Source organism: Panthera uncia, chromosome E1 (genome assembly GCF_023721935.1).
Source record: "Panthera uncia isolate 11264 chromosome E1, Puncia_PCG_1.0, whole genome shotgun sequence".
NCBI classification, from domain to species: domain Eukaryota; kingdom Metazoa; phylum Chordata; class Mammalia; order Carnivora; family Felidae; genus Panthera; species Panthera uncia.
Genome location: NC_064814.1, coordinates 31,112,866 through 31,140,208, shown reverse-complemented (window position 1 = coordinate 31,140,208; position 27,343 = coordinate 31,112,866). Strand labels below are relative to the sequence as shown.

Here is a 27,343-nt window from a genome sequence, read left to right as displayed (position 1 = left end):
TGAGCCGAAATCGGACACTTGACCAACTGAGCCACCCAGGCGGCCCAGTACTGTATGTTTTTTAATCAAATGTCTTATTATGTACACAATAGTGTAAAAGTCGTGCATATAATATATAAAAACATACATACGTGAGAGATTTGTGCTCAAAAGTGTTTTAATGATGGTGTGAGTGGTCAGGAAACTTTGTAGCCGTGGTAGACCAAAGGCACACTGTCAGGATAAGTGTCACGTACCCCTGAAGTCCAGCCTCGGGCCTGACAGAGTAAGGGTGTTCCATAAGTGTTCAGAATGAGAATGAATCCACGAACAGATGAATAAGTGAACAAAAGGACATTTATTTATTAGTCCAGATAATACAACTAGTAAGTGAAGGCGTCAGGATTCAAATTCAAATCTGCTCACCTCCAAAGTCCGTACTGTTATAAGAACATGTCACTGCTCAGAAACAGATCAGCAAGGACAAACCGAAGATGTTTTTCCAACTAGTTAGTTTTAAAACACACAGGCATAAACACACACACACACACACACACACACACACACAGCCCCGAGCAACAGAGAAAAGCATTACGTTAATCAGGAGGTTTTTATCATCCCGTCAGCTTTTCCACAAGGGAGACATTCTTCAGAAACATAGAAAGGCAAAAGAGCTACATCACATTCCCTCCAGTTATATATTTGGTTAGCACTAGAGGCTACATCCTGCATCTGACTAGAGGCCAGGGACACTTTTGTTTCTCTATGTGATATGTGGAGGGAATTTCAGAACTTTTTTTTTTTTTTCCCCACAGCATAGGCCATATCTCCCCCCTGAAAACAAACAGAGAAATTTAATTAAGACAAGAACTTCAACCTACTTTCCACTAAGCTATATACCCACAATATCAAGTTAGTCGCAAAACAGAGTTGAGTTTCACTTATTCCTTCCCCAAAGAATAGTACAGGGGACCACCAACTGAACCACAAATGGTGATAATCCAAGGGCATAGGTCTTCAGAGCCTGAATAAGAACCCCTGTAAAATTAGTGGGAACTTCTGTGTGAAGGGCATTCTACTGCTAGTTGACTTCTACATGCTATCACATTTAATCTTTACATCGACGCTGGGAAGTACTATTATTATCCCCATTTTATAGATGAAGAAACAGAGGCTTACGTTAAGGGACTTGTACAAAATCACACAGCTAGTAAATAGTACAGGGGATTTCAACAGAAGCCCATCTTTCCACCACACCAGAGTCCTGGATTCCAGAATAGGACACAGAGAGTAATGCCATTGCCTGCCCATGGTTGCCATTACGTAACAAGTGAGACCTTGGTTATTTTGTTAAGCCACTGAAATTTCTGGGACCGTTGTATTACTGCAGCCTTACCAAACAGAAGTTGGTTGAAGCATGTTTATTCACTGTTTGTTTATAGTGGTGTAAACTTTGGAAACTGATTTAATAACTTGGTACTGTGCAAATCATGCTTAGTGAGAGCCTCTGTTACTTTATACTATCCCCAAGTACCTCCTTTGATTTAGGAGAAAGGCTCAAAAATGATCGGCACTCCACAGGGAAGACTGAATCTGTGGCAGTATAGCTTTGGCATTCAAATAGTTGAATATAAATTGCTGCATCAACATCTAGATAAATAAATTGTTTGAAGGGCAATTAGAGTATTTGAAGAATACATTGTCACATGGAATTGTAACTGGAGCCCCAAATATTCCTATGTGTAGTTGCAAACTAAGAGTTTATAAGAAACTTTCTGGAACTGTGACTTGAGAAAACAGTATTAGAAGAAATGCCTAGGGGCACCTGGGTGGCTCAGTCAGTAGAGCATAAGACTCTTGATCTCAGGGTTAAAGTTCAAGCTCCATGCTGGGTGTAGAAATTCCTTAGAAATAAACTTTTTTAAAGAAATTTCTACAATTTTTTTAAAACCTGGATTTAGTTGAGGCTTAAAAAACCACGTTAGAGTGATAAGCAGTTATTGTATCCAAAAAGGTGAAAGATCTGAGTAATCTTTTAGACTGTTTCTTTTGTGTTAAGAAGCCTACCTAATGGGGCTTTCTAGTTGCACCAATTTAAAGCAACACCCACTTGCTCATTTTGAGAAAAACTATAAAGAAAGCTTTTTTCTAAATGCAGATATTTTAGACTGAGAAGCTGAAAATACTGCTTGGGCATATAAATTGTTTTCGGTGAATTCGTGCCATGCCTCTATAAAATTATTATACAGGCTTAGGAACGTATGGATAGAAATACTTCTTACCTCATTACTAATGTAGATATGTTTTTGTGGGGATGGCTTGTTTAAGCTGTTGCTTGCACTGTCCAAACTGAGATCCAAAAGGTTACATAAAGGCTATTGAGACCTGTTTTTCAGCTCTTATTAGAGGAACCGGAAAAGGAAAAATGTACTGGACTATGTTGGGCTGGCAAGGTTCGTCCTTGCCTATGTACTGAGAGTGTCCTACATGTGGTTTAAATTGTGAACAATCCAGACTTCAGAAAATACATCAATGTCAGCCCATTATGACCTGATCAAATTTTCTGGTGGAGTTGGAGGGAGAGGTTATATTTCTGCAGAAAAGAGAGGAAGTTCCTCTAAAGGCAAACATTCTCATTCTCAATCATCTTATATAAAGACAGATTCCAAGACAGGAAATGCAGACTCTGAGCCAAGGGAAAGAATTTTTCTCCCCTGGAGTCTGGATTCTATGGAGAGTAGACAGTAACTTGGAAGAAATCGCAGCCGGTGAGGCAGAGTGGCTCCTGGACACATGCAAGCAGGTGTGAGCCAGACAAGGAAGAACCTCATGGGCATGGGTCTAGATTATAGACTACCCAGAAGTCCAGCATGATGGTACCAACACCAGCCTAAAAGCCGGTGGGATCCTAGAACTGCAGAAGACGATCTGCAACTTTTAGAAATTTCATCTGCAAACCCCACAGTGAGTGGACATTAACAGATACTTCCTTAGACCAAAGCCTGTTATGAACTCTTTGCAGGTCACATTACTTCCATGCAAGAATGGTTCCAAAGACCTGCACTCTTGCACTGGCAATCCTGAGTCCACTAGGCTACAAAAGAATGTAGCCCAAAGAAGCAGAGCAACAGCTCCTCTTCAAAGCTGGTCCAAATGGCAGGGCAGCTGGTTGCCAGCAGGTCTTGGTACCCTATCCCTAAACTGCAGTAATGGCTGATGAAGCGTGAGTAAACAATGAGTCACTTGAAAAGCGTACTACTTATGTTTACAAATATTAGCAATGTAAGTAAGATATTACCCATGACAAAAACACTATAGAGAGAGGGAGAGAGAGAGAGAGAGAGAGACCATGACAAAACTGAATTTTTGAATTAGGTTTAAGTATTAAAAAAAATAACAAAAGCAGGTTATTTTTCCTCTCAGTCAGAGGTTGGCAAACTTTTTCTGTAAAGAACCACATGGTAAATATTTTAGGCTTGTGGGCCACGGAGTCTATGTTGCAACTACTCCACTCTGCAAGTCTAGAAAAGTAATTCTAAGAGTTTTCAGCTAACCTGGAATATCTTTTAAAACAATAAAGAAAAAATAGTCATACTCTCAAAACTTCAAATAAAAAATTTTATTGAAATTATTTCAGGGCGCCTCGGTGGCTCCATCTGGTAAGCGTCCAACTTCAGCCCAGGTCATGATCTCATGTTTCATGGGTTTGAGCCCCACGTCAGGTTCTATGCTGACATCTCAGAGCCTGGAGCCCACCTTCAGATTCTATGTCTCCCTCTCTCTCTCTCTCTCTCTCTCTCTCTCTCTCTCTCTCTGCCCCTCTCCCACTGGTGCTCTCTCAAAAATAAATAAATACACATTTTTTAAAAAGATACATTTTGGGGTACCTGGGTGGCTCAGTTAAACGTCCAACTTTGGCTCAGGTCATGATCTCAGGGTTTGTGAGTTTGAGCCCCACACTGGGTCTTGTTGACAGCTCAGACCCTGGAGCCTGCTTCGGATTCTGTGTCTCCCTCTCTCTCTGCCCCTCCCCAGCTCCCACTCTGTCTGTCTCTCTCTCTCTCAAAAATAAATATTAAAAAGAAATTTTAAAAAGAAATTATTTCCAATGCTTGGCAGCATTAACATATACTACTACTATTACTACTAATAATCATAGCTAATATTTACATAGGACTCACACTATTTGTCAAAAAAGGGTAGCATTTCTAGCAAATAAAGCATACCTGCTATTTTTTAAAAGATTTTTTTACGTTTATTTATTTTGAGAGTGAGTGAGCAGGGGGAGGGGTAGAGAGAGAGGGAGAGAGAATCCTAATCAGGCTCAACCCCATCCGCACAGATGTGGGGCTTGAACCCATGAACCATGAGATCGTGACCTGAGCTGAAATCAAGAGCTGGACGCTTAACCGATTGAGCCACCCAGGTGCCCCTGAAGATTTTATTTTTAAGTAATCTCTATATCCAACACGGGGCTCAAACTCACAACCCCCAAATCAAGAATTGTGTGCTCTACCAACTGAGCAAGCCAGGTGCCCGTCGCCATATTTTTTTAACAAAATTCCTTAAAGAGCCAATTATCCCAATTAGGGAATGTACAACATGAATAGAGTTTTAATTTTTAAGAGAAAGAACTAAGCAGGAAAAGGGAGTAATAATAGTAACAGGAAGAAGAAGACGTGGTGAAAATGTATCTTTGTAACAGACAATTTTAAGAGCTGTTTTCTGGCAAAATCATATTCTATTGTTATTAATAATGGGACCTTAAAGATGGGAAGAATTAGCCAAAAACAAAACAAGAAGAATCAAAGAACAAGGGAAGCCAGTCCTAAAATAAGATTACCAAGGGGCACCTGGGTGGCTCAATCAGGTAAGCACCAGACTTTGGCTCAGGTCAAGATCTCACGGCTCATGAGTTGAAGCCCCGTGTTGGGCTCTATGCTGACAGCTCAGAGCCTGGAGCCTCCTTCAGATTCTGTTCTCCCTCTCTCTTTGCTCCTCCCCAGCTTGCATTCTGTCTCTCTCTGTCTCTCAAGAATAATAAAAAATAAACAATTTTTTAAAAAAATAAGATTACCAAGACTGTATTATTAGATGACTTATTTGGGCCTGTAAAGTGGCCATCATTATTATGCTGTGAAATGAAAAATAATGCTTGTACCCATTGGGTCTACCCACTGGTAGCAACATGACGAGGTTTCCATAGAAAACTTCTCATCTAATTCTGCTCATCTAATGCCCCACCTCTTTCAAAAAGCAGTCAGCAAATGGTCAGTAATATTCATTTTAACAGAGATTTTACTGGTAGGAAGTTATAGTAGAAATCTGTCCTCAATATAGTTTATTAAAGAGGAGACAAATATAAATGAAATAAAAAGATATATACTATTTCTTCCTTTTTCAGAGAATATTTTTAATCACTGAAACAAGCGGAACAAGGGAAAAGAGTCATGCAAATGAACTGTTCCTGGAGGGAACTCCTATACACAGCAGAATCAAGTGCTCCTAATCTTTGGGTCTCTTCGCCCAGAAAAATAACAGTTATCCCCAAGGAAGACAGTAGGGATTGACACGTGTGTATGGAAAACAGGATTTCCAGATTTGGAAAGACGTATTTCAGTGCAAATTACTCTAGAACACTCCTAATCCCCAATGCCCTTAGAGAAATGGTACTAAAAAACTAAAAATGGTATTAAAAAAACACAATTTTATTGAGTTATAATTTACATACTATACAATTCATTTGCTTTGTGTACAATTCAATTACTTCTAGTATGTTTACAGAGTTTCATAACTATCACCATAGGTATAGAGATTTAAGTGTTTGGCAAATCACTGAAAACCTGCGTCTTGTAATTTCAACTTTCATGGTAATTAACTCTTTGAATTTTTCTTTTTTTTTCTCAAGTAATTATTTCCAGAATAAAATATAGTGCTGACACTAGTATATACTTACTAAATTGAATCAAAAGGCTTGAAAATTTTTTGAGGAAGTTTTCATAAATAGCAACAGTGCTGAAAATAAGGCAGTTTCTGAGAATTAAGCTAGTAAAATCTATACTTAGTAGATTAGTTGGTTGTGGGAGCAATCCATAAAACTGCCAGTGAATGTGTAAGTGAGGAGTTTACAAACACTCTGAATCCTTAATTAAAATGAAGATGGGGGTGCCTGGGTGGCCCAACTCTTAATCTCAGCTCAGTCCATGATCTCAGGGTCCTGAGTTCAAGCCCCACACTGAGCTCTGCGCTGGGCATGAAGCCTACTTGAAAACAAACAAACAAACAAAAAAGATGAGGATATAATCTCAGGAGGCAAGGTGGAAGTGGCTGTAATTTGGTCCACAGAAATCTAATCAATTGTCTAGTATACTGTTTAGACAAAGTTTATATGCAGATTAGCCTACAGAAAGAGAATTGCCAATCTTTACCCAGCATTGTCCAGGAAACAGACCCACAAAACCCATGGGGGTATGAGTTTTCCTGTCTTTGAAGAGGCATACTCTGAGATGGGGCAGGGATTTTTTCAGGCCTCGCCATTGTCTGAATGAAATCTCTCAAAACAATTCGTCTCATTTTGCTTTGATTCCTCATTTACTAAGCAACTGTCTGATATGCTTTCCAGACCCGCCAAAACAGTTATCTTTGGTTTGTATAATTTGAGCATCCTGGCTACCAAAAATTAATCTGTCCCCAACAAATGAACAAATGACTTGGTTTATTTTCTTATTTTTTGCTCTTGTGGACTAAAATATGTTAATCAACTCTGGGACATTGATATTACTATCACACCCTGAACTGTAATAATCACCAAACTAACGTCATCCTGGGAAATCTCGATAAACAGCCAGACTTTTCCTGCTACATCCTGAACTCATCATGGACCCCAGAACCCATAATTTGGTTACGTTCAAATACAATAAAAGAAGCCAACAGAGGAACAAGAATGTCTCATTCACTCTATATTAAATTCTACTTGGGGCGCCTGGGTTGGCTCAGTCGGTTAAGCGTCAGGGTCATGTTTGGCTGGGGTCATGTCTCACCGTTTGCGGGTTCGGCCCCGTGTTGGGCTCTGTGCTGACAACTCGGAGCTTGGAGCCTGCTTTGGATTCTGTGTCTCCCTCTCTGTCTGCCCCTCCCCCACTCACACTCCGTGTCTCTCAAAAATAAATAAAATTTTTTAAAATTAAAAAAAAAAATTCTACTTGTATTCCTCTGAACTGAACAAAATCAGAAATAACTGCATTAAATTGGAAAAGAATAAATCAAAGCCAATTCACAATTTTCTTATTTTTCTGGAACAAAAATGTCTTGAAATTAAAAGCAACTATGTTTAAATCACTTCAGTTATCATTAACATTATTCAACAGATGAACCTGAATAACTCTTAAGTGGAGGTATAAAATAACAAAGTGTGCTAACTAAATAACTATTGAACGAACCAATCAATACATGATATGCCTGCAACTTTTTAAAAAACTCTCATCTCTTCTGCTACTAACTGAATAGGACAGGGCTAGAAACTGAATCAATTTGTTGAAATAGTGTCTTTTTTGGTCAGCTTCTCATTTTAAAAACGATCAGGTTCTTTTGTTTTTATTAAAAGCTCACTGTCAAAAAATATCATTGAAGGATACTCAGTGAAGGATGGTCTGAAAGATAATCTGTCCTTCCCTCTAAAATTTTCAGAGGTTTCTTTTTCCCCTGTGAGAATCTAGACACCCCTTTAAGAATCTGATTACAATTTCAAATCCTCTTTGAAGAAAAAGTACATGCACATATACACAGAATTTTGGAAACCATCACAGAGAGTTCAAACACAACCAGAGATCCTCTATGGGTCCGTTGAGGATCAAATTGAATTTGTATTTTGGGATCACTCAGACGTTTGTAAAATGCACTGTCAACTTTTAGAACTAAGAAAACATGCCATTCTCCTAAACAACCTATTTATTTTCTAATTTCAAAGGCATTTAGACTTTTGAATATACTTGTGTTCCCTTCTTTATCATGACTTCCGGAATGAGCGGAGTGAGACTTGCAGTGCGTCTTTAGGAACCGATCAGGATATTACTGCTGGCATTTTGTGTAGTAACCTCACCCTGATTTCACCTTAATCCCTCCCTGCTTATTTTCCCATTCGCCCTGAGTTCTTGGTCCAGTTCTAATAATGTGTTATGGTATCTCTGTAAATTGCCTCACACACATCCTTGGGGACTGTTGCAAACAAATACAGAATATGAAGAAAATCATCCTTAAACACAGGGTGCAGATGTTTTAGCATATTTATGACTGCAGAGTTTTCTTAAAAATTGAACTCATTACTAATATTTTAAAATCCCAACACTTCACATAAAAATCCAGACTTCAGAGGTCTCTCTAAAAAAGTTCCTAACTCCCTGGGCCAGCAGGCAAGAGGGCTCAGTCCTGAGCAGCAACAGTGGTCTCCAGTGGTCACAGTTCTCACACATCCATTTTGCTTGTTTATATTACCTGAGAGGCCCGGAAGGAGTTCATAAAAGGGAACAAACTTCAAGATTTTGCATACACACACACGCTTTTCTCGTTCTTTCAAAGGGCTGGATACATAACAGGCACGTCACTCTTCAAGCCTTCACTGGACCTCTCCTCTGCGGTAGGGCTAGGCAATTAAAGAGAAGCTGAGGTCTGAGTCCTGGCTGACTGAATACAGCTCAAACCACCGCCACTACATCAAGGTGTGTTGAATTGAGCCATACAAAGTTAAGTTTTAAACCGACGGTGGAACGGTACTTGGTGCAAAGTATTTACCAAGGAGTCTAAGCTGGGTTGCCCTAAATTAGACGCTTATCTACGCAGCTCACCGCCTGAGCGCAGGAGAAGGGGCGGGAATACAAAGTCAAGCCTCGGCTCCTGATTGAATCACAAGCCTGAATCACAAGCGGCGGAACTCCTGGACTGGCCGCACTCTCCGAGAATGTCCGCGTTTCCGGAGCAACGGCCAGGTCCCTTCCCCTTTAACTCCGCCCCCGGCAGTCTTTCCCGCCAAAGGCCGTTAACGCCGCAGAGCATTGTGGGACACAGCTCAAGGCTAGGTTTCACCAAAGGCTTTCAAGGCGCGGACTTGTTTTTAAAAGGGACTCATTCCTGGGAAGGTTGACTATCCTTTAAGACTCATCAGGGATTAGTAGCCCGTTTACCGATGGATCTGTGTTTAATTCTTACCAAACGACTGGTCACTTCACTGGCAAGCCACTCCGCAAATCGGGAACGCGGGGAACTTTTTTCTCCCTTCGCGCGGAGGGTGACGTCGCACGTGCGTGAGCGTACCTATCGCAGTACCCGTTACGCTCTTGCGCGTGCGTACTGAGATCGAATAGCTGCTTCCTCCCGCTTCTCTTCCTCCCTCCCCCCATATCCGTGCGCCGAGCTGATAAAGGCGCCATTTTGGAGGGGCCGCGGGAGACGTGGTGTCGCTGCGGGCTCGCTCTGCCGTGCGCTAGGCTTGGTGGGAAGGCCTGTTCTCGAGTCCGCGCTTTTCGTCGCCGCCATGTCGGGAGGTGGTGTGATTCGTGGCCCGGCAGGGAACAACGATTGCCGCATCTACGTGGGTAACTTACCTCCAGACATCCGAACCAAGGACATTGAGGACGTGTTCTACAAATACGGTGCTATCCGTGACATCGATCTCAAGAATCGCCGCGGAGGACCGCCCTTCGCCTTCGTTGAGTTCGAGGACCCTCGGTGAGGCGGCCCGGGGCTTGCGGCCTTGAGGCAATAAGTTGGGAGTAGTTGGGAAAGGCCTTGATACAAAGAATGGGGAGGTGGGCTCTTAGGTTGGGGGTAAGACGATGTCGCCCATGCAGGAGTCGAGTAAGGAGCCGAGTCGCTGTGGCTTCTCTGGTGACTGGGCCCATGGACGTCCCCAGAGCGGACTTTCGGTCTCGGAGCGGGAAACTGAGGCGCTGAGGGCTGGTGTAGTGGTCGGGAACCTGGCGTGCTTCTGGGTGGGGGAGGGGCCATTCCTATTATGCAGCGCATGTGGGCTCTTCCATGCTGGGTGCGCATGTGCGGGGGGCCGCTAGTTCCCGACTGAGTTAGCTGCCCCTCCCGGTCCTTTTTCTTACGCCTTTTGCTTTCTATGATCACGCAGAGACGCGGAAGACGCGGTATATGGTCGCGACGGCTATGATTACGATGGATACCGTCTGCGGGTGGAGTTTCCTCGAAGCGGCCGTGGCACCGGCCGAGGCGGCGGCGGGGGTGGAGGTGGCGGGGCTCCCCGAGGCCGCTATGGCCCCCCATCCAGGCGTTCTGAAAACAGAGTGGTTGTCTCTGGTGAGTTTACTGTTCGTGTGGGTTGTTGAGAAGGGACAGAAACCACTTTTAAGTTTTTCCTTGCGTGAGCAGTGTTGACAAATGCAAGTTTTTGTGATAGGTCTTAAATTAGTTGCTCGGGTAAATTTAGTAACAAGGAACACTGTAGTGGAGATATACCTGTTACCACGTAGTTATTTACTATTAGGTTGAGTACCTAGAATATGAAGATCTTTGCAAGTAAGTTTGGACTCTGGATTCCAGGATCTTAGCAGCTCTTAACCTAGGATCTTGAGTCTAATTAATTTTAAAGTAGTTTTTGTTCTAGTGTAAATTTCAAGTTTAATGTGAAATATAGAGTGAGTGGTGTTGAAAAAATACCTTTTTAGGACTGCCTCCAAGTGGAAGCTGGCAGGATCTGAAGGATCACATGCGTGAAGCAGGTGATGTATGTTATGCTGATGTTTACCGAGATGGCACTGGTGTCGTGGAGTTTGTACGGAAAGAAGATATGACCTATGCAGTTCGAAAACTGGATAACACTAAGTTTAGATCCCATGAGGTAGGTTTTTTACACTTACTGTTTTCTTTGGCCAGAATTGGAAACAGTGGTCTTAACAGTGGAATTTGAAGGTAAGATTCAGGCAAGGGTGTCCAAGTAAAGTACCAGATTTCTGGTTTTAGTTACATTGTATTCGTTCAGCATGCCTGAAGACAGGTGAAAGCTTAGATCTTTCAATCGAAAGTTCTGTCTATTCAATAGGGAGAAACTGCCTACATCCGGGTTAAAGTTGATGGGCCCAGAAGTCCAAGTTATGGAAGATCACGATCTCGAAGCCGTAGTCGTAGCAGAAGCCGTAGCAGAAGCAACAGCAGGAGTCGCAGTTATTCCCCAAGGAGAAGCAGAGGATCACCACGCTATTCTCCCCGTCATAGCAGATCTCGCTCTCGTACATAAGATGATTGGTGACACTTTTTGTAGAACCCATGTTGTATACAGTTTTCCTTTACTCAGTACAATCTTTTCATTTTTTAATTCAAACTGTTTTGTTCAGAATGGGCTAAAGTGTTGAATTGCATTCTTGTGTAATATCCCCTTGCTCCTAACATCTACATTCCCCTCATGTCTGATAAAATGTATTTTAAGTGATGTCATAGACAGGATTGTTTAAATTTAGTTAACTCTCCATGCTCTTCAGACTGTGATATTGTGTAAATGTCTATTCTGCTCTGGTTTGTGTGAACTGGGGATGTTGGGGGGTGTTTGTGGTTATCTTACCTGGGGAAGTTCTTATGTTTATCTTGCTTTTCATGTGTCTTTCTGTAGACATATCTGAAGAGATGGATTAAGAATGCTTTGGATTAAGGATTGTGGAGCACATTTCAATCATTTTAGGATTGTCAAAAGGAGGATTGAGGAGGATCAGATCAATAATGGAGGCAATGGTATGACTCCAAGTGCTATTGTCACAGATGAAATTGGCAGTATTGACCTTATACTAAAAGGCAAGGGTTTAAAGTGATTATATACATCTACCTTAAAACACTTGCAAACATCTTATGCAGTTATCTTTAGCTACAATTGCTTTGCTCTTTAAACCTTGGCAATTGTGGCAAATGTTACATTGCCCATTTTGTAACAATTTATTTTGCTCCCTTCCCCCTTTTTTTGTTTTAATAGGGACTAATGTGGGAAGAACTGGCTAATTTGTCACAGTGCTTAGTTACAACTGTTAATGTGTGACCTGCTGTTGGTGTACATGTGGGTACAGGGTGTCTTTAATTCCAACCAGATAGAGTATAATATCAATACTGCTAAATCTGCATGTCCTCTGTGTGACTGATATAGCGTTGCTATTTCATTTTTTTAAGACAAAATGAAAGCAAAATAGAGAATTCCAATGTATTGGTGTAGATAATCTAGTTGGGAATACTTTTTAAGTCTCACCTTCCCCTTTTAACTAATATTCATAATTGACTCGTTTAAAACACTTTAATTTACAAATTAAATTGCAGATGGGAGCATTAGGTTTAGTTTAGACTTAGGGTGGGTAGCAATACCAGTAAACTTTTCAACTACATAACTTTTTGCAACCACAAAACCTGTAATACGCTGTACAGTAACAAGTGTTGGCATTATCAGTTGAACTGTAAATATAAAATGCTTCTTCCAATTAGTCTCTATGATGATTAAGTTTCTAAAATTTATCTGAACACCATTCAGAAACTTGTTTTGGGGAATTTGATAGTTATTGATGTACATCTGTTAAACTGATGACAGACATAACTCATCATTCCCCAGAAACCTTTTTTGATTACAGTATCTAACATTTTGCCTCCTCTTTTTTGGTTTTGCTGGTTATAAAGGTTTGGATTGGAGAGGGCTCACTGGATCCCAATCCTTGGAGCTGGATCATTGGATTCAAATCATAATGTGGATAGGATAGGGAGGATGAATTACAAGGATTCATGGAGCGGGATCAGATTACCAGGAACATAGGAGTGGATTCCTGCCCCAACCAAACCGCATTCGTGTGGATTTTTTTTTTTTTTTTTTTTTTTTCAATTTAATTGGCTTTTCCAAAGATTTTTTTTTTTCCTATTTTTGACGATTGGAGCCCTTAAGATGCACGATGGAATTGTGTTTTGCATTTTTTGGTAAAAGGAGCAAAGCGAGGACCTGGAGATAATACGCTGGAGCAATCTCCTTGGAAGGATTCAGCACGAGTAGATGGTAAACATTTAAAGGGGAAAGGGGGGGTTTGTTTAAAATAGTAAATCAGTAAGTCACTTCTAAATTTAAAGAACAAAATTGGAGTTGAAGAATAAGTAGGTTTCCAATTGGCTATTGCCGTTTTTCTTTGAAAAAAAAATAAACATTTTTTAAAAAACTATGCATGGTTGTCCTTTTTCCTCTTCATGTAAAATTTTAAGTGGGTGACTATCCGTTAATACTTTGATAAGATACTGATTCTTGTGTTATGTATTAGTAAATTAAAGCTTCTTGAAAGGTAATCTCTAATAAATGGTATTAGCCATCTCTTAATGTTAATTGTGAAAGTCTTCAGGGAGATAAGAAGGAATTTGGTGTATATAATATGGTAAATGGGATGATCTAGTTTCTGAAAGATAAGTTTCCCGTACTTTGACAAAAATGACTAGAAACTTATAGATGTTTATTTTTTGGTGATAATCTAGACAGCATAGGTTTTTGTGCAAAATTTGGGTAGTGACTAGTTAATGTTAACTTGGGGATAGTGTTGGAGATTGTCAAGCTCTTCTCAAAAATTGGTAAGTATTAAATGTTCAATTCACAGATTAAAAACAAATTACTTTGTTTTGAAATGTGAATACTACACTAGAATATTAACTGCTTATATTTGAGTGAATTATTGTTAATAAAAAGCTGGGCTTTAAAATTTTGCCTGTGAACCCTTGTCAACCATAAGATTATTCTGTATCCAAAACCTACCAAAGCAGTGATTTATAGCTTAGTCTGCTATTTCTTGTATCTTTTTACTTGACAGCCCCTTGGTGCTAAATTTTCAGTGAATTGGGGAAGTAGATTTTTAGTTAAAATCCCTAATCTTTTTCTTTTGATTTCCTCATAGCTAGTCAAAAACCATCAAAACACATTTTTTGCACCCAAAAGAAATAACTAAATCTTAACATTTGCCTTGGATGCTAATCAGAGTTGGAAGCTGAATTTAAGACCACTATGCAGGTGACATAATTTCAGACCTAGAAAAAACTAGACCTGATCTTGGTGGTAGAGGAAATGGGCCCCGAGAGAGATTTGCATAAGGGCACCTAACCAAAACAAGTAGATGAGCCTTGTGGAATGTAGGGAGGAAGGGAAGGGATCTTAAGTTCAAAACAGATTATTTAAGTAAAGAACTTGGTATAGACTAAGAAAATTACTAGTTCTTATGCAAGAATTTAAAATCCAATGTTCAAGAAGTGGAAAGATTTTTACTATTAAAACTGGCAAGTTCTGTTTTATGTGTAGAACATAAGTATTTTAAACAACTAATTTTGGGAAGGTTAATGTGAGCTAGGCTTAAGCCTGTGTTCATTGAATGTGTTGGAAATCAGACCAAGATGAAAATGCCTTCACTCAAGATTGAGTGCATTAAACCTGAGTTGAAAGATGTACTCTACTAAAAATCGTAGTAGTTCTAACCTCAGAATTGAAGTGAGATGAGAAATGTGTCATAAATAGGCTGTCTGAAGATGAGAGAACTTGACTGCATATTTATGAAAGAGAGGGGTGCGGGTCCAGACCGCTGGAAGCTGTGAGGGGAGATGTAGGCTTTGTTGTTTTTGTTTTGTTTTGTTTTTTCCAGTCTTAGGAAATGAGTCCTAAACCTCTCCTGTTTTGGCAGCTACTAGAAGAAAGTCATATTGTTTTAGAACTAAAAAAGCTGCCCTGTAACTAAAAAAGCTGCCCTGTATTGTTCCCCTTTTCTCTCCCTATTTGTGTCTCCTTAGAATAGTGTAGGGAACCTATAATTAGTTTGTTATTTTCTAACCAAGGAAAAACTCCTCTAAGTCTTTCTAAGAAGCAATTATTTTTCATAACGTCAGATTGAATAACCCACCTTGCTGTTCAGCCCACATCCTTCTGGAAACAAAAGGTAAGAAACCCATTTTCTGATTCGTAATTGTTTGGGATCTGAATTTTATTTTAAAATTTTGTTCAATAATTTTTTTTAATTTTGTATAACAGATTTTCCTCATTTAAAATGTTTTTTCTCCTAAGTTTTATACTTTTATAAATTTTGAGTGTTCCCATGGACACTCATTGTAGTGTTTAAGTTGAATAAGATTGATTTAGAATTTCAGCTTTCTCAGTTTTATCTTTGAAACATCTTGCTCATTAGGGCTGACGTGGGGTTTTTTGTTTTTTTTCAAGTTTTCTGTGTAGATGAACTGCGTCTTTTCACTTTGTACATGAAGCGCTGAAATTACAAATTAAGTTATATGTATGTATTTTTCATAAGTAGTAGTAAAAGCTATTAGGCTGAAGTTCTGTTGTTACATAACCATCCTTTGGTTTCACTTAGTTTTATCCCGGTATAGAGTGCAAAGGCAGAAAACAGGTTCACAATCTCTTATCCAAAAAACTCTGAAAACAAAATTTCTTGTTGAATGTAAAACCTGACCAGAATTGATGGCTTCATTTTGCACTTTCTGGGGCTACGCTGTCTTCTGCAGAAATATTGGTGTTTTGTTACACAGTTGCCATAGGCTTTGCTGAGGGTGTTACATGATACAGGGGCTATATACCATATATTTTAATATTATAAAGTGAAAATGACTCTAAATTTCAAATACATTTGCCTCCACAAGTTTGGGTAAGAGATTGTAGAGCTAATAGAATGAAGAGCTAAACCTGTATAACTTTGGGCTTGTGAGTGAAAAACCTGTTAAGTGTGGATCCTTTATTGAGATGTAAGTTCCCCATCTTTTTAGGCTGAAGCAGCCACGAGAAAAAAGGTATGACCCACATTTCTTTATATTCTGTCGCTGTTGTGGACTCAACAATTGTACTCCACTGAAGGAAATTCTGCCATCCTAGTGTATGTAGTGGTACATTTTATTCTTGGGGGGTAATTTTTTTCAGTACTTTACAGGACTTTATATTGATCAGTCTGATCCTATAGGAGAAGCTGGGATTGGCATGAAGTAATGAGATTATAAGGAAGCATCTGTTCATTGTGTTCATTTTGATTGCATATTGAACAAATAGCAATCCTGGCAAAAACTTTAAAAAGAGGCCCAGGAAGTTAGACTTATTCCCGTGATTGAGGACTTTGGGGATGCTTCTTGATTAACTTCAAAAGCTATACCTGACAGGCTTACATTAAAGGTGGTTGTGATTTTGTAGGAATCGAATTTTTGTTACAAAAAGCACTTGATGCTTCTGAAAAAATAAATTGAATAAATTAGTCTTTGTCATGTAGAAGTTAATTTAGGCAGAAATAACCTCATAATAAACATTCTAATAAGTTCTGCAGCTGGGTTATTGGGGAGAGAAAATTTACACTTAACGCATACCTTTGCATAAGGTGGTTGCAGTTGTAGGTAGGTGTGCAAAACGGATAGATGAAACAATACTTAAGATCTTGAGTTCTGCAGATCCTGGGTGTTTGTCTTTATCTCTTAAGCACAAAGGAGTTAACGGTCAACAAAGTTAAATGTCTTAACTCCTATAATTTAGGACTGTAATCTGTCAACTATTGATAGAACTATCGGTGTGAAGATAGTGGAAATTGAGAGCCTCTATAGAATGCTATATTTATCTTCACCAAATATGAACAAAACCACTTGTAGGGATGCCAGATGTCTAATTTTCTTTCTTTTTTTTTTAAATATTCCACTCCTGTTTGAATAAATGCTAGGGAAAACCGTATGGCCACTAGAGGGGGCTATTACACAAAATCAACCAGGAAATTATCCCTACTGTAAAACATCCCAAAGCAAGGTGGAAAGCAACTGCCTTAATCCTATTAGCTTCAAAGTTAAGTGGGGTTTTTTGAGTAAGTTTCCTTACTATAACTTTACCTTTTGCCTTCCCATCTGTTGAGTAGGAATCCATTTAGGTCTTGAATAGAGATTTACTAGTACTGAACGAACCTATAAAGAAAAATAGGTCTAGGTTTGGGGACTTAGGAGAAAACGCTGTAGATGTGAATTTGCTTGTTTTCCCTTGTACACCTACAGGTATAGATCAGTAAGGCCAGAAGTATAAGAATTGGATACAGGAGTAGATGTGCTACACAAAGCAATCTAGGCATAAAATTGGTCCTATACTAGGAAAAACAAATATGTATTCTGGGACCTTTATTGCTTGTTTATATGGCGTGAAACAGGTTTCTGGAATCTTCTTTCTTAGCATTACTGAAAGATTTAATGAGTATTAGTGTGTCTTAAAATCCTGCTTATTCATCAGGTTAACTGTTTACATTTGTCTGTTCTCTAGGCTTTGCTTAACTAGACACAGTATCTTGTGACCATAAAGTCTGTACACATAGTTCTCTTGTCATGTTTACTTAATGCCATTTTATATTAAGAAAGCTTAAATTTCAGCATTTGTCATTCCCATCATTCCCCTCTCTATAACCTTATATTGCAAAAAAACTCAAAGGACACAAACTTAACTCTTGTTTAAATTCACTATAAAAATACTGTTAAAAATTTTTAGGTCCAGTCGATGATACAGTTTACTCAAGAAAATGGGTATGGGAGCACACACCTTAAAACATTGATGTTAGAAACTTGGATGCTTTGAAGAATAAGATTCTAAAAGAGCAAATAAAAGTATTTTTCAAGAGAGAGCAGAATCAAGTTTACACAGAGGTTGCCTGCTTAACTAAGTTAATGTGGCAAGTGTAGCCACAGAAGGTGGTTGCTGACTAGCAGGCTTGGTGCAGGTTGGATTGAGAGGACTCTAGGTTGATTATGCCTGTGTCTTTAATCTTAGCAGTGTTAGCTATGGGGTCTCCTTAGCCGAACTTGTAAAGAAGCACTCTGAAACCAAAATTGTACAATTGGAACTCCAGAATTGACTTTGTAAAAGAAAAAAGCTGAACTTGGAGATTGTAAATTGCCAGAGGCATGGTAGAATTATGTCCTGAGGTGCTATTAGGGAAGCCTTAACACATAAAGTTTGGGATAAGTTTTCAAGTTGTGGCAACGATTAAGGTGTAAAACTTAGGAATGGACTGCTGTATGGGTCAAAAGACAACGGACAGCCTTTAACTAGGACTTGGAAGTACTGGGCTGAATCTCTCCTGCCCTTAAAGTGGCTTACTTGGAAATTTGAGTTAACAACATCTACTGTATGGTCAGTGAATTGTAAGTGTGGTTAGAATTTCATTAGTATCCTCACCGCAAGCCCCAACTGTCCACCAGCCACTGTTGGTAGGGTGATTTTTTTTTTTTTTTTTTTTTTAATGAAAAATTTATCCTGTCACTCCCTACTAGAGTATTTTGAAACCTCATTGCTTGGAGGTTAGTCTTAGAAATAAGGCACCTGAGGCCCTTGGTAACCTAGCCCCCAGCCTACCTTTATAGCTTCATCTCTAGCCCTCCCCTGATAACGCTCCATATCCCAGGACGTGGCGTTCCCTAGCATTTCTTGCATTTGGTCCTAGTGGTTTTTTTCTCCTGCAGTGCCTTCCATCTCTTCATTTAGAGAGATTTAACATTGGATAGTATGTCAAAAATCACCTCCTGGAAACTTAATGCCCGTCATACGGACAGAATCATTCCTTTGTGTGTGGACACAGACTTGTGTGTGTGTGTACCTTGAGTATAGCTAGGTCACCTAGCTTGCTTGCACTATCCAGCCATCTACTTCAACTTCCTTGTTTCATGAATTTTAATTTCCTGAGGAACCAAGGTGGTGTCTGGCACGATAGTCACTAAATAAACTTATTTGAATGAGCACTATTGGTCCTTCCCCTGTTCCCACAGAGTATTTCTACTGTATCTTAACTTTTGCCATTCTGTCTTGATTATCAGTGAGTTGTTTATGTATCTGTCTTTTCTAACAGGTCATAACCTTTCTTCCTCCCCCTTCCAGGTATAGCACAAAATAGCTATGCACTGAATAGACACTCAAGATAATCATTCAATTGCTTTGGAAGAGAAACCTAGAAATTTGAATGATTTCCCATTCTGAGTATCTTGAATAAGTAATCAGTAAATATAGGTCTATATTTTTTCTGTGTCTAAGTTGGGAATAAATCTTTGTTATTGATTGTGTAGTAGTAGAAGCTAAATATTTGTATGTAACATTAAAATATCATTTTCCATTCTGTGACCTCCTGGAGTGTTTCTAATTATTTTTGGAGACTTTTTTTTTTTTTTTTTTTTTTTTTGAGTTACAAAATAAACCAAAAGTGACATCCACGTTTTAAGGCGTGAAATGTTGGCTGGCACTAAAACAAAGACAACTGAAAATGGTTCCTTTGTCCTCTAAAACTAGGTAGTAGAATTGCATACCACTTTCTGTGTAACCAGTTTTTAGCCCAGTACCATTGTATCTACAACTTGAACTAGAGCTTATTTGCCAGATAAGTTCAAAATGCTGTTCAGTTTTGTGTTCCATCTCCATTTGCCATACCAGCATCCTTATCTATACACCCAAATTCATTACTGAAGTGTTTTAGCTGATTTCATGTCAACTCCCTTAATACGAATCAACAATAGGTCTACCTTTCCAATTTATCACTATTCTCAGTCACATCTTCCCTTCCTCTGGTTGATTTGGTAAATAACGGACCATGCTTGTTTTTACTTTTGTGTGTTTGTAGACCTTTCTCCTTCCCTCCCCATTAGTCACCCTGAAGCTTCCAAGTCCTGATCATCCTCTGTTAAACTTCATTCCTGAAACTATAAACTTCACATTTCTTCTCTGTGATGCATTTAATCTCACAAATTTATTTTATTACTATTGGAAGTTTTGTGGGTTTTTAGTACCCAGTGAGGTTTCTGTAGAAGTATTTGTATCTCCCATTCAGCCAAATGCAGTGCTGAAAGAACTTTTATTCCTTAGAAGCAACACACTATAGAAGTCTATTTCACAAGCTTGGGTTAACTGGTTGGATTGAGAAAACTATTGTGTTCTTAACACTGCATCAAATAATGGCTCCTCAGATGTGAAACTAGGAAATTCAAATTTAACTTCTAACCTAATCCAAGTAACTTTTCCCATTATAATGTTGCCCCAAGATCAGTCTTATAAAGTCCAGAAGAAAGTTGTTTTTGTTTTTGTTTTTTTGGTAAGCTGTGCACACTCTGAGAATAGATCATCAAGAATTGATGCTGTTGTCTCCCTAAGGGTAGAATGGTTCCCTCCTGGTGCTTCTTCCTGTGTCTCCTTTTTACATCATTCTTAGTCATGATTCTTAACAGAAGAAGCTTTAAATTACTTCCAGACTTTGTGGTCATACCTCAATGAGAATTCCTGCAGATTTCCCTTTGGGGTGGATTCTTTTGGTGGTTATTTATCCAAAAAGGCATTCATATGTGAAGATTTATATAGAATTTAGGAAATGGGTAATATATTTCCTTGGTTTGGGAGAATCTTAACATGACTTCAGGACTCTGCCCTGGTTAATTGTCTCAAAGCCAAGAGACTCAACAAACCTCTCCTTCGCTACCAGCATCCCCGTTCCTTTTGCCTCTAATTCAACCACCCCTTCATGATCAGCTAAAGACTTAAGCATTCTTGGACTAATTGCACTATAATTCTGCTTTGCTTTTCTTCACATTTATATATTGTTGCATATGATGTATGCGCTTGCATGTTGCTTTTAATCTGTTGTATAATTGTTTTGTGTACATATATTTCCCCTGGCTACATAGTAAACTGAGCAAGCACTGTTAACTTTTTGACACTTCCAAGATGCTCATATTGCTAATGCCTTAATGTTTATGAATAAATCTGTTCATAAAATCCTATACAGGTGCATTGCATGGCTTAAAGTGGTATGGTCCTCTAATCAGATTGGGCTTATTTCCAAAGTAGTGACTTCAAGGGTTCATGCCCTTGCTACCTTTTTTAAAGGAAAAATGCAAAGGCATTAAATACCTTATTCTCAATGAAAGTAGTAGTTAACTATTCCATTAAATACTTTGATTCATTTTAATCTTGGAGTGGTATTAGCCTCATTTTGCAGTTGAGATAATAGGCTGAAAGATACTAAAAGTGACAGGCCCAGAACTTGAATCTTGTGAAAATTTGTTCGTTTTACTACCACATTGCTTTTTTTTTTTTTTTTTTTTTTTAAAGCTAGCCTGCCTTTTTCTGTGGTGGTTTCTAGGGGCTTAAGTGAAAATCACCTGTAATATCCACCTGACGCCACCAGGGTGTCCCATGGTGCTGTCTTTGATCCATGTTTTAGTCTTCCGTGGCTGTGGCCCAGAGCTCAGCAGCAGGAAGGTCAGGTGATCCCTGACTTTCTAGTATGCAGTGCAAAGCCAGCATCAGAAATGCCCTTGCCCTCTTTTAACTCCTACTAGTCAGGCTGGCCTCAGGGCACAACCAGGGCTTGGCTAGCCACTCCTAACCGGGGGCAGGCCACAAAGGACAGTAAGATAGAAAAGACCCTGTGAATGGGTAAATGTCCACAAACATGCATTTGTTCTAGTAGCTGAATATACACTTAACACAAATTTGTATTAGTGAAAGAGATCCACTATAGAAAGATTGAATTGCTTTACTACTCGGGGTAGATGAATTTTAAAAGCCAATGTATGGCGACTTCAGTAATAGTCTGCATTACACTTAGCCCTGAGTATGTATACAACTTCTTAGGCATCCGTGTTGATATTTAACAATCCTTTATGATGATCTTTGGTGTTAAAGCTATAATTTATGTGAGAACTAATGAGGTGAAGTCTAGTAGTAAAGAAATCAAATGCTTAAAATTTTTTTTTCCTTCCAATCCTTTTTAAGCACTTCATACAAATGTCTGTGATTCTTTTCAAGTTTTAATTTTCTCTACTGGGAGGAGCTCCATAAAAGTATGTGCCCAGTGACTAGTACAGTTCCAGACATTTAATAGGTGCTCAATTAATACTTATATATTGAAATAGCAAAACTTCCATAATAGCTATGGGATGGTTATACATGAGCCATTTCTGTAAGGAGAGAGTTAGTGAGCACTTTGATTTGTCTTTAAGCTGATTACAACCCTTTATGAAGTGGGAAAGTAGTCCCTGAGAGGTCCTGGACTGCCTTGCAAAATATGAATGAAATAAGTCATTCTGGGTAGAAATTAACACAGCCTGAATTTGACCTTAACCATGCAATATCTCTAAGATTAGGTGTTCACCAGGGCTCTTAGAGCTACCGGGATAGGCTTACTAAGTTAAACATTACTGATGGCAGATGTTGGGTTGGTAGTGCCCTTTTCCCTTACTGTTCCCTATCTTCCCAGTGTGTCCCCATCCCCAAATTCTTGTGGTTTTAAGGAAATCACTGGAATAAATCCTAAACCTATCTGTAGTAGTCCAGCACCCTTTTCAGTTTTCTCATGTCTTTGGTGAGAGGCTAATCACAGATTACTGTACCAATTTGGACCCTTCTGTCTGCTTTGCCTAAGTGATCAGAATAACTGAGCTAAATTAACATATCAAACATATGGGGGCTTCCTCAAGCTTCATGAGTTTTTCTGAGTGTACTGTGTAGGGGACTGGATGAATAATTGGGAATAAAAGTTACTAGTTCCAGTGTTCCTGAGAAGCATCACTAAAGGATTTTTTTCATCCCTTAATTATAATTCTATAAATGCATTAATAGATTGTTCTGAAGATGCACTTCCACATATGAAGAGTAAGTATATTGCCTTTCCTATCTAAAGTGCAAACTACTAAAAGGCAGAAATGTGTATCCTAACCCCCAGAATGCCTGTTTCTGGGATTACTTTATACCTACCTGATGCTCCCAGAAACTTTTTCACCGGCTTAGATTGACTATTTGTGATTAAGTGTTGAATGAAAGGTGAGAGAAAGTGAAAGGAGAGGTGGGGCAGGCAGAGTAAGCTGGAAAAACGACGAAATAGCTGGGAGCTGAAGGGGGGTGGGGGGTACTTATGTAAGGTCAGTAAAACAAAAAGAAGAGGACAGGGTCAGGCCTTGGGGCTAGAGAGCTAATTCTGTCAACTAGTAGAGATTTGTATGCTTTGTTGAAAAGATAACTTCAGGAGAAAAATCTAGATTCTCCCATCTTCCCTGTTTACCAGAGTAAATTGTTCGTCAAGTCAACCTCCACTGTCTTCTAGGGATTCTGGTCCTCTTCAATTCTAGCAAACAGCTTGTTGTCTCTGCTCAGGCAATCAAGGATACAATGTTTCGAGTAGTATTTGTGGATAGCTGTAAGCTTGATGTTTTATTCACAGCTTAAGGAGCAACTGTGGAGTACAGCTGTTGTCCCTATGTTGAGCTTTAACAGCTTGCCAGGTTCCTGCACCTGCTTGTAGGCCTGGACCCAATGACTGAGCTTTAGGCAGTGTCTAGTTCAGGGACTGCTCAGGGTCAAGAAACATCTTTAAAGGAGTGAATTCCCTCCTTAGCCAGATGTTATGCTGTCGTGGCCTTGTGTTGCCATCTCTTGGCTTACTTTCTAGAGTGGAGAAGCCTTCCTAAAGCTTAGTCTAGCTAGTCTTGTGATGCCGCTTCAGTGTCTTAGGTCACCACTGCTCACTTCCCTCATGCAGGGAACATAATACATCAGTTCCTCAACACCTGTTTCATTATTCCCTGTTCCCTTTTTTACCAGGAATGGAGGGATCTACAGCAGAACATCAGATTGACCCGATGAGGCTTTTTCTTAATTCTAGGTCCATGAAAGGGAGAGGAAGGACTACGGACTCAGAAAGAGGGAACCATAAGATCCGCCTGCATTAATTAATATGCTAACTCTTTGGAGATTTCTGAGAAACAATCCTTCCTGAATTCTGGACTACTAAATCTGGTGTGAAGAAATTATCAATGAGGTGTGTCTATCAGGGTTCGGGTTAAAGAATATTCATTTGATTTATCTGTTTTTGCTCCGCCCCTACTCTTCACGACATTTGGACAGGCATTAATAAGTAGTGATCTCTTGTTGCAAATGAATAGTGTTTTTCTGGTAATGCAGATGAAACAGCACAATGCTGTTCAGTTTCATTACATCCATCTTTTAACTAGTGGAATGTGTGTGGGGTGGAGGCTAAAGCCACTGAAAAGAGTTTTACCTCTGTACCAGAATAGCTTCATGTAAGGATTTAATTTATGTTTTTGACTATTAGCATGATGATGTAACTGAGCTAAGCTTTTAGTTGGGTTTAGGCCCACCAAGTTTGTGTGACTTGTTAGGTATCAACTTTTTTCCAAGCTGAGCCATTACCCGGGGCTTGGGGCATCTGAGGGCAGGGAGGAACAGGTGGCCAAAGGAGAAATGTTTGGTGCCTGAGAGTATGTTTTCCAGTTGTATTGAATTTCTTACTTGGTGTATTTTTGACCTGTCTTACTTTCTTTCCTTCTTATGTGCTATGCTATTTTGCTGGCTATTTGTTAGATGTTCTCTGTCATTTAGGAGTTGTGAAACGGAAGTTAGCTTTTCTACTTAAATGCTTTGTGGATGGAACTGATAGGTTTAACATTGATTTCTGGTAGCTTCTTTCTAGAAGAGTTAAACTGATAAATGTGTTTCTATGGCTTTGGACTTGTTTTTGGCATCTTGGGGATGAGACCCTTCTTAGAAACAAGTGTTTTAGAACCCTCAACTACTAGCTGAACTAAATGTCTACCAGGAAAATGAGTGGATTTATTTCCTTTACCTTTGTTCTCTGTGATTGTCTAGCTGTCAAGGAACTTAAATAGGTATTCAGAGAAAAAAATTCTCCCTTGTTTCCCCTTCCTCACCTTACCAGTTAAAGCAGAAATAACTAGTGATGACACTTTAGGTGGTAGAATTGAAACACAAACCCAGCTTCTGACCACATGGGCCACAGGCAATTGGCTTAAGCCCTTAGTGTGGTTATGAAGTTGGGGTGGACTGGAAGGGGGTGGGGAGATTACTTCTGCTTTCCTCCTGAGAAGCTTGGCTGGGTGTTGTTGTTTTGGTTTGGTTTGGAGGAGGGGGGCGGGGTGCTTCCTTTGGTAAAATGTTCTTCCTTTCCTCCTTGATTGCATTGAGGCTGGTAATGAAAGGTAAACACTTCTCTCTGGCCAATGTTTTTTTGGTATTTGCAAATATTCCATTCTTGGCTTTTCCTAGATTTGTTGTCAGTTCTAGCTTTTTTGCATGAAGAATAAGTCCATTAACTTGACAGATTTGAAGCCTCTTCTAACTTCTTTGGAGTAGATATTCCCTACTGAAAGTTTTGGATTTGATTTGTTTTCAATTTGCTGAGAAGTCTTACTTGGGGACAGGTAATTGACAACAGCAGAGATGTTTCCTATTCCTGGGATTCTAAATCTAATTATAACCCCAATGTACTCACAGGATTTTAAAATTCTCTCCGAAATAGGAAGGAAATATCCTGTTACTTTCTAATGTTTGCTAAAAGTTGTCTTTAGAAAAGCTGATCTAAGTTTTCAAGTAATCTCTACCCCCAACGTGGGGCTCAAACCTATGGCCCCCACATCAAGAGTCACATGCTCCTCCAACTGAACCAGCCAGGCACCCCCTAGAAAAGCTGATCTTAATAGGTATATTCCTTTGTCATGTGTCATTAGCCTTTTGTCAACTTACATTAGAGCTCTAAAAAAGAGAGAGGGATGAGGCATAGTGAAAAACCTGTTACTTTGAAAGAAAGTGAGAGGAATAATTAACTGTTTTTGCGGAGTTCACAGCCCCAAAATTAATCTAGAACCAACTAATAGCACCAATAAAAATATTTACTTAGGACTTCTTATATTACAGGAAATGTTCTAAGCATTTTACATACATTTCTCATTTAATTCATGAGTCATCACTGTGAGATAACGCATTTATCTTGTCCTCATTTTCCAGATGAGGAAATAAATCCCTGGAAGGTTAAATGATGGGTTATATAAGCTGGGGCAGAGGAAGTGGGAAAGAAGAACCTGAATAAGATGAGGAGGAGGGGATCTTGAGTTTTATTTGGGTGGATGTAGGCACACTTTTTTTTTCTTTTTTTTGCTTAGACACCAAACATTTCAGTTATCATATTCGAAGGTAACACCACTGATTCACCCACTGAAAGTTGTTCACAGTAATCAGGATGAATTTACTCTTTAGACATCCTTAGTCTTTTCACTTTCTCCAGTACTGTCTGTGGAAGCTGGTTTGAGGAGAGGCTCATTTGTTTGTGGTTAAGGATATTGTCTGTCCTAAGGGTAGAAATGCCCCTTCTAGGGATGGAGTCTTTAATCTTACTGGTTAACCTCCTTATATTCCTCAAAACATTTGGACCTGATTGTTTTTGAGTAATTGTTCCAAACTTTTGGATGTTTTCCCTCTGGAAAATATCCTAAGGTTTAAAATTTCATCTGAATTTAAAAAGTTGTTAAATTTTCTTTTTAAGGGAGGGTTTGGGGAGCAGTCAGGAATTTGGGTTTCCTCTCATGGATAGAGATAAAATTAGCCATTTTCCTCAAGAAAAGTGATACATCTGAATCCCAGCTCTTCGTTAATGAGAACTGGACTGTTTTCACTTGACCTCTACTTCCTGTTGGTGGGAAACAGAGGTGCTGTGAGAAAGATTGCTGGAGAAGGATTTCTAGATCTCAGAATAAGTTCAAGAGTCTGGCAATATTGTCATTAGAATAATGGTCTTCATAAGCACTAGTTTTCATGATCCTAAAGCTTCATTTTTAACACCCTTTGAAAGGCTATAAAGTAGGAAAGGCTAAACTGGGGAGGAGGAGAACTTAGTAGATAAATTACATAGACCTTGAGGTGAATCTGTGCTCAAGAAGCAGAGACGTGGAGTCACTGAATGAAAATGAAAGAACAGGCAGTGTCTACGGTCAGAACTGAAAGGTTTTAGTTTACCTAGTTAATTCCTTAGATTTACATCTTAGTTTCCTCCTTATCTTGCATGTGCATATAAACTTAGGCTTACTGAGCCGTTTTCTTTTTCTCCCCAAATAAGACTAATTTTATAGGAGACATAGGGGCCACTGCAGCAGCTTAGCTGAGGAACGTATGAGAAACTGTTCATTTTCTGTCCCCTCCTGTCTTAGGCTGATCTGTCCCTTGATGTGCTACCTGCTTCTGCTACCGACCCATACTGCAGACTTCTCATTCATCCCCAAGGCCTCCAAGCAATGTCCAATAGGGAATCGACTCTAAAAGGAACCAGACCAGACCAGACCAAAAAGGTGTGCAGCCCTTTCATTGTGGTGACTGAGGGAAGGAAAGAATGGGAGGGGGTATACGTGTGTAGTGGATGGAAGGGAAACACAGACTGTCAAATTACTATCTCTCTTCAGTTTCTTTTAGAATAGAATTCTGCAACCATACTATCACTATTGTGTCAATATAGGGGAAGTTCAAGATGGTGACCTTGATTAGAATATGTCTGGAGAGGAATAAATGGAGTGT

At 39.4% G+C, this 27,343-nt stretch overlaps 1 protein-coding gene across 2 annotated transcripts; it reads left to right on the top strand.

Annotated features, from left to right (window-relative positions):
• Positions 1 to 9,026: 9,026 nt before the first annotated feature.
• On the top strand, positions 9,027 to 16,026 carry SRSF1 (serine and arginine rich splicing factor 1). Of its 2 annotated transcripts, XR_007459154.1 has the most exons (5): positions 9,027 to 9,699; positions 10,109 to 10,293; positions 10,662 to 10,834; positions 11,036 to 11,718; positions 12,640 to 16,026. XR_007459154.1 is itself a non-coding variant. In XM_049636509.1 (4 exons), the coding sequence occupies exons 1-4, from the start codon at positions 9,506 to 9,508 to the stop codon at positions 11,228 to 11,230; spliced, it is 747 nt and encodes a 248-aa protein (XP_049492466.1). In that variant the 5' UTR covers positions 9,027 to 9,505; the 3' UTR covers positions 11,231 to 16,026. The 2 variants fall into 2 exon arrangements, 1 of the variants encoding a protein (XP_049492466.1); XM_049636509.1 differs by having other exon boundaries at positions 11,036 to 16,026.
• Positions 16,027 to 27,343: the final 11,317 nt, after the last annotated feature.

Coding starts and splice junctions, on each gene's coding strand:
- SRSF1 (XM_049636509.1), top strand. CDS start 9,506: ATGTCGGGAGGTGGTGTGATTCGTGGCCCGGCAGGGAACAACGATTGC. Junction 10,294..10,661: donor AAACAGAGTGGTTGTCTCTG/GTGAGTTTACTG, acceptor ATACCTTTTTAG/GACTGCCTCCAAGTGGAAGC. Junction 10,835..11,035: donor CTAAGTTTAGATCCCATGAG/GTAGGTTTTTTA, acceptor TCTATTCAATAG/GGAGAAACTGCCTACATCCG.